The sequence below is a fragment of the Plasmodium brasilianum genome, chromosome 3 (genome assembly GCF_023973825.1).
Source record: "Plasmodium brasilianum strain Bolivian I chromosome 3, whole genome shotgun sequence".
NCBI lineage: Eukaryota > Apicomplexa > Aconoidasida > Haemosporida > Plasmodiidae > Plasmodium > Plasmodium brasilianum.
In genome coordinates, this window is record NC_090116.1 from 176,611 (window position 1) to 189,395 (window position 12,785).

At 19.8% G+C, this 12,785-nt stretch overlaps 2 protein-coding genes across 2 annotated transcripts; both read left to right on the forward strand.

Annotated features, from left to right (window-relative positions):
* Window positions 1–1,795: 1,795 nt before the first annotated feature.
* MKS88_000844 (uncharacterized protein) lies at window positions 1,796–2,941 on the forward strand (the record flags this gene model as incomplete). Its single annotated transcript, XM_067219483.1, has 2 exons — window positions 1,796–1,885; window positions 2,015–2,941. 2 exons carry the CDS (start codon window positions 1,796–1,798, stop codon window positions 2,939–2,941), a joined length of 1,017 nt encoding a protein of 338 aa, XP_067075212.1.
* A 4,437-nt stretch (window positions 2,942–7,378) lies between these two features.
* On the forward strand, window positions 7,379–8,345 carry MKS88_000845 (uncharacterized protein; the record flags this gene model as incomplete). The annotated part of the gene is made up of 2 exons (XM_067219484.1): window positions 7,379–7,447; window positions 7,635–8,345. 2 exons carry the CDS (start codon window positions 7,379–7,381, stop codon window positions 8,343–8,345), a joined length of 780 nt encoding a protein of 259 aa, XP_067075213.1.
* Between the last annotated feature and the right edge of the window lie 4,440 nt (window positions 8,346–12,785).

Here is a 12,785-nt window from a genome sequence, read left to right on the forward strand (position 1 = left end):
TATAGAGTAATATTTATGAATGATATATTAATTATAATATTGGACAACTATTGTTATATATCGTAATAAAATGTGCATTGTTGTTCAAAAATACAATGACCATTCTTATGACATCACTTATATCTAAAATTAAAATATAATAATATTATATTACCATGAGAACAAAAAAATAACGAAATTTCAACCTAAATATAAATTAATCATTATATGTGCATACAAAATTATATTTACAAATAAGCGTATTTAAAGTATACAATTAATACCAATTATAATGTTTTTTACTTAAGAAAATAAATAAATTAGAAAAAAAATTTTAAACATTCATAATTGTTCCATTAAACATAAAAATATAAATATTATGTCAAAATTTATATTTATATTATTTTTAAAGGAATATTAAAAGGATAACATTAATATAAAAGAATAATGAAATAATCTAACTTAATTCTGCTTGAATATTAATTTATGTAATATTAATAAAAATCATATTACGCTTCATGGTAATTCTACATTTCTTTAAGTCCACATGAGAATGCCCCCGAATCCGATATAATAAGATATATTAAGAAATCATTTTGTATATTTATATATTCCTTTTCTGTAAAGTATAAAATATAAAAAACATACTTATAAAAAATACCTATAAAAGTACCAATTAAGTTCTTATGATTATAAATAACTTTTATGCAGGCTTTTCAAAAAAAAAAATATTTTTTACTAATTATTAATTTTAATTTTTTTTGTTTGGAAATTTATTTTATTATCTATTTCATTTGCAAAATTGCTTATTAAATTAACATCAACATATACAAGATATAATGCATAAATTTCTTGTTCTAACGTGTTATCTTACAATATTTTTTATAATTCAAGAATTAATAGACAAATATATATATATATATATATATATATTAACCTAAATATACAAAATCAGAATATGTCGCAAAATTATTTAAAATTAAAAAATGTAATATAACCTAAGTAATTATAATAAAAATAAAGGCAACGTAAATAAAAAAATTTTAACTGTTTTTCTTATTTTTATTAATTGTTAAGTGCTTTCATTATTTTAAAATTAACATATACAGATATGCTATAATAATATTTTATAATATACATGCATATTTTAATATAACTAAATTTTATATTCATAACGTTTCTTTCATTTCATTTTCACCTATTTTTATCAGAATTAATCTTAAAAAAATGATAAATGTAAAACTCCAGTTGTGTCTTACTCGTAAATGCATTACTTTCATGCAACCAAAGAGTTTATTAGAACAATAATTAACTAAATGTTTTATATTTTATATAAATTAAGGTCGTATTATTTTAATTAAAATGTTATCTGTATTACATTCATACTAACAAAATAGTTTATTAATTTATTGACATGTATATATTATTTTAAAATAAAATTAGTTTAAATCTGTAAATTTACAACCCATTTGTTGCATTCTTGCATATAATTAACGATTAGTTTTTAAATTTAAATATATTTTTAATGTTATTTCTTTCTAACAATATTATATAGGAAAAATATACTAAAATATTTTTCTTTAATATGCATTTTTTTATTTTTTTAATATTATTAATATTCATTTTTTTTACGCTTTAGTAAATAGTTATGGTATTAATCTAAAAAAATTGAATTATGTTAATTTCTAAAATAATAGAAAGTAAAAAAGAAAAAATATAATTCAACTAGAATATTATTAAATACTGTAGAAAAAATATAAATTATATAAAAATAAATTGTTGCACGATTAACTTAAGAACTTTAAAGAAGTCCAATATGATAGAAGTTACAAATAAATTAGTATCTCTTGCGGTTAATGTATCTACATTAATCTTTTTAATATATTTATTCGAGTACTACCATGAAGTAAAATAAATTTAAGAATTTTTTTACTATAAATTTATTTCATATTTTTGTTTTCAATTGAAAAATTTATAAATGATAATAGAATTAAAATTTTTTTCTTAAATGATGAACATTTGTTTTGATTTTTAGTTAATATCCTTTGGAAATTCTTGGAATAAGGAAGTCTGTCAAAGTTACATATTGAATACAAGAACTTTTCGCTTATTAAAAGGAGACACAGAACTATTTGGTGTAAATAGAAATACAAACATGAAAATAAATGAACTAGATATGAATAACAATAATGAAAATTCTTTTAGAAAAGAATTTGATTCAATAATAAATGGTAAGAATTTACCAAAAAAATATAATCTATTGCTGAATGGAAAATATCAAAATTATTTTGATAGTTTTGAATCTATACCTGAAGTATTAACAATAAATAGTGATCTAAAAAAAGATTTGTATGATTCAAATGATAGCTTGGATCAATATGCATCAATTGATTATTTACCAGCTGATAATAATAATAAAAAACAGCAAGAAGAAAAAAAAAAATTTTCTAAGTTGAGCAATAATGGTATATTAAATAATCACAAGAACTCAGAAATAAATGAATTTTCAGAAAATGAAATATCAAGAGATGAATATTCCCCATATGAAGACGAAAATTTACCATATGAGCAAAGAGTAGCAAAACTAGAAAAGTTAGAAAGTATTGCGCTTGAAAATGAAAAATCGAAGTCAGGCTTTCTTAATTATATAAAGAATTTAGACAAGAACATTGAGCTTGGAATATACCGTGCACTGAAATCTGATTATAGGGGAAACAACTTTAAACCCCAAAAGATGAGTACAACGAAAAAAATTTTAAGATTTATAAATCATTATAAAGTATTTGCACCTATAGTAATAAACATCATCATGACATTTGTGATGGGATGTTTAAATTATAGTACAACTCAATTTGTCCTTTTCGGTGGAACTATTTTAATGTTATTTTATCTTTTAAATAAATTAATAAAATTAGATTCTATGAGATTAACGTTCAGAGAACATATGAGATCACAACAATAATTATAATATTGCTTTATTAACTTATATATAATTCTAAACATTGTTAATATTTTACAATTTTAAGGGGATATGTACGTAGTTACATAAGAATAACCCCAATATATATATTTTTTAATGCTAATATTTAAATTTTAAACAATTACTTTAAGGTAATTTTTCATTCCTTATAAAAAATAAATATTTTCTTAATATTTATAGTTTGTTTACGTTGATTTTTGTTTTAGTGCAATATATGCAAATATTTATCCTTTTAGATTATTTGCATAATTGTTTTATTTTTTACATATACGTGCATAAAAACTACTAACAGTTTTATGCATTATATATATATAGATATATATATAGATATATATATATTTTTTTTTTTTTTTTTTTTAAATCCTTAAAATTTATCATATTATATAGTTAAATTAAACTTTGCAATTTTCATTTAAAAATCATGTATCATTTTGTAGTATTTTACTTATAAGAATGTTTAAATAAATAATTAAAACTTATTATTTTATTCAAATAAAATGTAATTATATATTATTAATACTTATTTAAAACAAAATATATTTTTATTTCTATTAATGTGTGGCATCAACCTTATAATATACGAACTATCCATCCATAGTTAATCTATGTACTGTTATATTTTATTGATTTCATTTTTTTATTTTATATACAGTTCATATATTTTTCGAAAATTCTTTTAAAGGAATTAATCCTTCTTTATTCTTTTTCTTAGTCAGTAATGACATGTATATCTCTCCCATAATGCTCTATACCTATATTTCTTTGTAATTGTTATAGAATTTGTGATACGAATTCATGTATGTATTGTTCTTTAGTTTTCTATAGTTTTTCTTACTTAATTTTTATTTTAGAACTATATTTTAATTTAACTCTTCTTTATAATGTAAAATGATTCAGCTATAATTAAGAAAGATTATCACAATATGAATTTCACAGAGGTTCATATTCTTTTCATGATGTCGGTTATGCAAATTTACTTCTGTAAATATTTAAAAGAAATTCAAGAAATTATTTCGTACTTTCTCCGTTTATAATTTCTCTAATATTTTTCTTTTATAGTTTGCATATAATTAACCATGTCCCAATTGAAATGTATCATTAAAAAAAAAAAGGACAATTAGGTCTATATTGGTGCAAGTACAAAACTTCGAGGGGTCATGTAATTTTTTCGTATAATATAAATTTTAAGATATAATTTATAATTCTTTTAAGACGTTTTAAATTTTGAATATTAATTGTAATACATATATTGTATAAACACTAATGAATATAAAAACATTTTTCTATCTATCTTTTTGTTTTTTTAAAATTATTGTAAATATCTAAATTTTCTTATTTGTGTAAATATAATAATAAAACTTTCCTTTTAGATGAAAAAGTACTTGACATATAACTTTAATTATATATCAATAAAATTATGCTATGTTGTTTCCTCCATTAATTGTAGTAATAAACAATTTTTTTAGACTCTTTAATTATATGTACATATGTCACATTTATATATCAAATAATTGAGAGTGAATTATTATCAAAAAGTTATTACACCTTGAGAAATAAAAAATTTTATGCTGTATAAAATGTGTTTATTAATACATATGCATTTTAATTATAGTATATCCTATTTCAAAAACGATCTACATGTTGTACATAAAAAATTTCACCTATTTCAATATGTGTATATAATAGGAAGTAAAATTTCATTTTATTTTTATATAACATTTGTTTTCCTTCAATAAGGGAAGTTCTTAGATCTAACGTCATGTTATACGAAAATTTAAACGAAACGAATACAACGAACTACGGTGAAAAAAGAAAAGAATTCTCAAAATATAAAAATAGTTACCTAATCTACATGAGTATATATAAATAAAGCGGAACGTGAATATTTTAACTTATTTAACATAATATATATATAGTTACAAATTTAGATAAAAAAATAATTAATACGGCTTAAATAATGTATATTAACTTTTCAAAATACATTTATAACACTCCATATGTCTTTCGAGGATAATTGAATAATTATCAAAAATATAATTATGTTGTGAAATATATTAATTCGCGTTGATATTAAATTTTATTTCTATTCTATCTAAAAGTTCTATAAATTTATAAAAGTTAAGTTAAAAATAAATAAAATAACTATAAAAAATAACTCTTATATTACCTTCGTAGTTTTATTTTTACAATTAAAACTTCTTAAATGTGTGCACATATTAAGTTTTGTTCTACAAAACAATTACCTCTCAATCTTATTGTAGCCTTTTTAATATTTTCACAGTTCAATCAAATACATTTTAATTAAAATTTTAAAAATGAAAAGAAGCTAAAAATTGTTTTTACTGTTAATATAAATTTATACATATGTATGTGTATGTATATTTATTTATATATCTTTGATTTTTGTTCTCTAACTTTTTAAAAAGCGTTCCATTTAAATAGTGATATGTTTTATGAATATAATTGTTACTGCTAGTCCTATTTTGTTTTTATGTTATACAATTTTTTGGAATTTTCATTTTTTTTATTTTTTTTCCCATTCAATAAATAATTAACATTATATTATATTATAACTCTTATGAGTAATCCTTAAAAACATTTTTTCGTCTTTCTTTTAATTCTTGCAATTTCGTTAAAAAACCTATATTGTCAAAAATTTTAGAACTAGTGTATATACCTTAAAATCATTTTAAATATAAAAATATACAGTTAAAAACAAAATAAATACGTTAAAATAATTTTCTCATGCTTTATAATGCCTTAAAATTAATATATAACTATATATAATTTAAAACCCACATTTTCCAATATATTTTTTATGCTAAACAATTTTTTTATGATAAAAAGAATTTATAATTTAAAAAATTTTCTTTTCATTTTTTAGGCCTGAACACCGATATAAAATATTTATGGTTAAATGTTATACAGATAATGTTTTCTAATTGTTATTGATAAGGTAATTATATTTTTACATTATTAGATATAATTTACTACAAAAATATGACTTTTCCAACGATACATAACTGTATTATATTAATTATATAAATATAAATATTACATGTACATGTAATTTTAATTAAATATTTTATTTTCCCCTCAATTTTGTTTCATTCAGATATAACGTAAAAACGCTCATTTAATAATATAAATGGAATTTTTAATTATTTTATTATAAAATATTTCAAAATGGTGGAACTTCAATAGTTAATTTTTATCTATAATTTTTTTAGATTACCAACAAATAATTAACCAATGTGTTAATTTCATGTTGACATTCATAGTGAACACATATATTCTAATTGTTCCAAATAAAATGATGTGGTAAAATGCGTAATATTATTAACATTTTTTTTTTTTAATTACTATTTCTTTATTATTTTTCTGTAGTTTTTTTTTTTTTTTTCTTTTTTACTGTTAAGCATATTTATTTCGAGTACGTAAATTCATCTCTAATTATAAAAGAAAAAATATAGATGCACTTATATGTGGGTTTTTTTATTATACTCGTATTTGTTTTATAACCTAGAAATGATTCAACATAAAGATGTAATTTTTCAATATATAATTATTATATATATTATTTAATTTTTGATATATAATTATAAAAAATATTGCCTATTTAATGCTAATATTTTATTTTAGTATTTCTCATACGTGTTTATTTTAAAACACATGTATAAATATATTAATAACATACATAATAATATATATATTAAAATACATATTTATATTAGATTCCAATATAAAAATATCACAAAAATTATACTTTTAATTGTAAAATTATTACAGTTCTTTTTTATATGTAAATATATATGTAAAATAATATATATATACTTATAAATTATTGTTATAATAATTATTATAATAATAAATATAAATACTAGAATTATTATAATATGCCACTATAATTGTTTGATCCATATTAAAACTAACATAATTTTTTAATTAAACTTTAAAAATATTTCTTGGGCATTTTCTAAAAATTCATTAATTTCTCTTAAGTTCTTTTATATTTCATTAATTATTTTTTTTCTTTTAAAAAATAAAAATTATAATATTTTATAAAATTTTTCATTTAAATTTTTTATATAATAGAATTTAAGAGTTTTTGTTATTTTTCTTTAAATAAATATACAAAATAATTTTATAATATTTTGTACATGGTAAATTATTTCACGTAGATATATTTTGTGAGTATTTTAGTTCAATATTTTAAGCTCAAAAAAAGTACCATTATTTAATTCTTTAAAATTACTTTATTTTTATTTTAGTGAAATAGAAACTAATAATAAAGAAATATTATGATATAATATATAGTTTATGCTATATGTAAAAAAAATAAATGAGAAGGTTAAAAAATAATTAATTACAAAAAATATAGATATTAAAAAGAATTATCCCAAGATAAAAAGAATAAACATGTTTCGTTTTTATGTGAAACTTTTTATAATTACCTTTTTTGCTTGGAACTGCCAAAAATCTAATAATGTAAATAAAATAAAACATTATCAATATACATATATATAAATATGTATGTGTATATAGAATTGTAGAGTACTTTATTTATGTAATTTTCCGTTTAAAAATAGTATTAGTTTTACAATTAGCACGAAAATAACCTTTTTATTGGATATTTAGTGTTTCAAATATACATATGTTTTATTTTCATTTTTAGAGTACATTTAATGAGTTATGGAATGAACAATACATTGCTCAGAATATTTTTAAAATTAAAACCCAAAGGATTTTAACAGCGTATGAGACATTAAATAGTAGTCCTCAGCAAAATCTGTATTCATTAAGTGATATGGAAGATGAATACAGACAAGAAAAAATAGATGAGTTACTCAATTATTATAAGACATATTTAAATATATATCCCGACCTTAACACCAATGACAAAATTATTAAATTAAAAGATACCTCTTCACAACGTGAACGAGGTAACAGTGTTAATGGAAAGGATAATGTATTACAGATTGATTCATATGATGAACCAGATATGAGTTTTGAAGAAGTTTTGGATATTGATGAGGCGGATTACCATGAAGATTTAGAATTTCTTGATAATTTTTATGAGCTTGACAGGAATGGAAATGTAGAAGTATATATAAAACCGGATACAGTTAATGAAGGGATATTCAATATTAATAATAATATAGAAGATATAAACGATTATAAACAGAAAGGTATAGGTTTTGGCGATAATTTTTTGGAATCTTTTAAAAATTTTAAAAGGAAATATTATAAATTTTTTAAATATGCTTTACTTTTAACACCATTAGGTCTATTATTAACTTCCTTAACAATGTCCCTATCAGGACCAAATCATTATATAACTACAGGAGTTGTGGCATTAGCAATAATTGCATCGTTAGCACAATAGAACATCATATTTACTGCGTGTTCACATAAATAAAAAGTAATACAAAGGGGTAATAAAATTATGTATATATATTTATTTATTTTTATTATATGAATTTCTTCTTACTTTAAGCGATTTAAATAAATTTCTGTTACTTTTTATATCGAAGGAAATATTTCAACCTAAAACATTACCTATATATAGCATAAATCATATAATGTTACGGTTATTATACTAAAAAATTTATATATTCATTGGAATAAATATATTTATATAATTTATAAGCTTCTTGTATTCCCCATCATAAATTTATACTGTATTAACTAGTCACCATAAACGCAGACATTATACGTGTATATACGTATATGTATATATATATATATATATATGTGACATATTTTTTATTTTTTTTTTTTTAAATATTAATGTTTTCAACCCTCATTAACAAGAAATTAGTTAAATTTACTCTTGTTTTGAAAAATTCCATATTACCTTATGTTAAACCTTAAGTGCAAATGCAGTTTTGAATGCAAATTCATATATATATATATATATATATAATATATATATATATATATATAGTTTTTTTTATAAAATTTAAAAAGTATAAGTGCTTTTTATATATTAGTGTATAGCACATCTTTTAAACAATAAGTGAGATTTTTTATTAACTATATTAATTGGAACGTAATGAAAATTTCAACGAGTTGTGTATTGTTATGATATATTGTATCAATAAATAGGAAACGTATATTGTATTACGCCGTCTTAAAGTAGTAATTATTCATATTTCCTTATCAATAGTTAATGGAAAAAAGGCATTCATGAGAATAACACTAAATGTATGTGGTTCATTTCCTTGCTTCTCGACCATTATAGAGGTAATTCTAAATATTTTAGTCACAAACCATATGTTATAATACATTATTTAAGATACCATTTACATTTTTATTTACCGCATTAGGATGAGTATAATATGTTTGACATTTCATTATATTCTTTTATAATATTACTTTCACGACACATAAACTGTAATTAACCCCTTTAATTAAATATATTTGTTATAAGCTTTCATTTTTTAAATTACGTAAATACTAGTAAACATATGGAAATACAGTATGCTTAGTAAAAAGATTTGTCTATTCTGTCTTGCTTTCCGCTAATATAATGATATAATTCATAGTTCAAATAACGCGATAAAAAATACCTTCGTGATTTTCGCTTACTTTAAGTTTTCACAAATATGGTTAAAGTTAATTCTTTTATACAGGAAGTAAAAATAATAAAACTCAAAAAATTAAGTATTAATATTACCTAAAAATGTAAATCTTTATATAACTTATTTATCAACATGCATACAACTCTTTCTACATGAAAATTCCAATTGTATAATATGAAATTTACAACATCATGTACTCTTTTTTATTCGAATCAATACAATTAACAATGAAAATGTATAATTTTAAAATTTAATGTTAAATTTTTTTAATTAATGATTAAAAGTTTTCAAAATATAATGCTTAACGCAGAATAATATAAAATTTATTTAAGCTGTCGTACAATTGTTATTTATCTTCGAGTAACATATAAAGCTTTTCAAACATATATATATATATGCTTATCAGGTACAGCAAATTTTATCACATTTTATATGTTATTATTTTTTAAGTATTAACCATAGTAATATATTTAACTAATTATTCCTTCAAATTTGCTTCAATTTGTCATTTTAAATTAAGTTTGCCCATTTATAACTTACATCTAAATAACTTTCTTATCGCTGGTTTGATAGATAATCCTTTTAAATACATTTCGAAGCTGTTCCAATTGAGAATTAATCCATTCTTTTACTCCACCAAACTATAAAAAATTCTTATGTATGCATAACTTAAAATGTAAAAGAAGACAAAAAGAAAAGAAGAAAAGAAGAAAAGAAAAAAATACTATATAAGCATGTGATAATTTCATTGATAAAAGTGTTTTTATATATAATATTCCTTTATTATCAATATAACATATTTGAAATTAATTAAAAATGATGAGCTACTGAGAAAATGAAAGAAATATTTTATAAATAAAAGCTGCAAAGAATAAAAAAATAATAATTGTGTTCAACATATTTTTCATGCCGCATATATATACCATCAGAATAGCTATTCTACAAAAAGAAAATAATATTGAAATGTTACATGCTGTTCCTATCTTCTTATAAGATAATTTATAAACAATTATTTTAGTAAGTAATTATTATAATTAGCAGTTAAAAATTATTGATAGTTAAACATATTTAGGTGGTAAATCAGTTATACATTAAAAAGAGGTTAACTAGAAAAAAATATAATAAAATATAATAAAATATACAAAAAAATAAGTTACAAAGAATTAATTTATGTTATAAAGTTAAATCAAAAAGATAAAAGTAAAAATGGATGAATAATAGTAATACAAATTAAAGAATTTAAAAAACGGTAATTAAACAAAATTGGCTATTTAAAAATGTACCTAAAGAATTTCTCAAATAAGGAAAATAATTACATGTTCCGAAGAAGTAAATATAGATTCAATGATAAAAGAACATGACATAGTAAAAAAAAAAAAAAAAACGAATTGTGACTTATTAGGCAATATATATATATGCAGTAAATAGATGAAGACACATAGACATATATTAAAAGAATGGTTTTAGGATAATAAAATTAATTATATAATGGGAAATATGCTCAGAAAAATATCATTCCATAGAGAAAATAATATTAACCTAATCATAATGATATTAAAAATATTGTTTTGAAAAGAAAATATTTTATATTTATATATATTGTAAAATGGGTTGGAAAAAAAATCAAAATTCTTATAATAGAATTATATTGGAAACCTGCATGCATAATGTGCATGCAATAAATGAATGACATTGGAAAGAATAAAAGGCTATATAAGTTACTTCTATTGGAATAACTTATAGATTCTAATACAGTAATTTATATTGCTCCTTATTTATATTTAGATTATTATATGTGACATTAAAAGTCGTTTCTCTATTAATTTAAGTATCATTTTATACATATAATGAGAAATATAAAATACCATATTGATAAGTATAAGTATGTATATAAGTATATACATTAATAAAGAACAAATTATAATAAATCCATATGTAAGTAACAGTAATGATATTTTAAATATATGTAATTTATAAGTAAATACGTATTAATAAGACAAATATTAAATGAAAAATTATGTTTTGGGAGAACATAAAATTTAAATATAGAATTAAGATAATATGAATTGTTTTATCATTTTTTTATTTTTTGAGAAACTTATGTTAAATATTTGTTAATATGCACAAATAACGTAAAATAAGAAATTTTTTTTGAGTATACTACATTAACAAGAAATTGTAACCTGAACAATTTATATAATATAACTGTAAATATATAATTATAAAGAGAATATGAAAAATGCTATAATATTCGAATCTTTTTAGGAGTTAATTAAATTATGTAATTCTGCATGCGCATACTAGTAAAGTGGCTAGTAATTCCACTAGTGTACAAAATTAAAAGACTTATAATACGGATACTATGAAATTGTAAGATACTGAAATATCATATTAGCAATTGTTCCATTGAATACATAAATAAACATTAAACTAAATTTAAACAAAACGTTGAAAGAATAAAAATGAATTATAGTAGTTCACCATTATATAATGAACAACGGTGTTTATTAGTAGAAAAATGTATAATTATTAAGACTGATTTAGATATGATAATAAAAAGAAATCAAATTTTATCTAAACATAATAGCTAAACCGATAAGAGATTAGCATATATATATATATATATATATACAAAATTACACTTACGCGATATGTATATTTACTGAAAAAAAAGTTTTTAGATGGAAATGAAAAAGCTGTTTATGTATTCTTTTTTATTTTTCTGAAAATATAAATATTTTAAACATAGAGTAATATTTATATTAAATAAAGGCATCTCCCGAAAAAAAAGAAATTAGAGATGAATAATTACCCTTAAACCACTAATCACCGTTAATGCACACGTATCTTACAACATTTTATCAAAATTGAGAATATAAATTTTCATAATTTATTTCATAATGTAAGTTGCATATAGTAATTAAATGTCGCAATGTATTATTGTTACTATATAAACGAAAATTTTCATTAAATAGCGTAAAATAAAATACAATCGGAGGAATGTACATTACTAAAAAATATTAAGTATCCATTTCTAAATGAAAAAAAAATATATATATATATATATATTTATATCGAGTAACGCAATAAAGATATTATTATATATTTTTTCTTTCCTTTATTTTGTGAATACATTTTTTTTAATAAAATATTTTTAGAATTAATGTAAGGAATAATTCCATTTAAACCATAACAAAAGCATTTTGTTCATATATAATAATTTTAAAATAACCAGTTCCTAC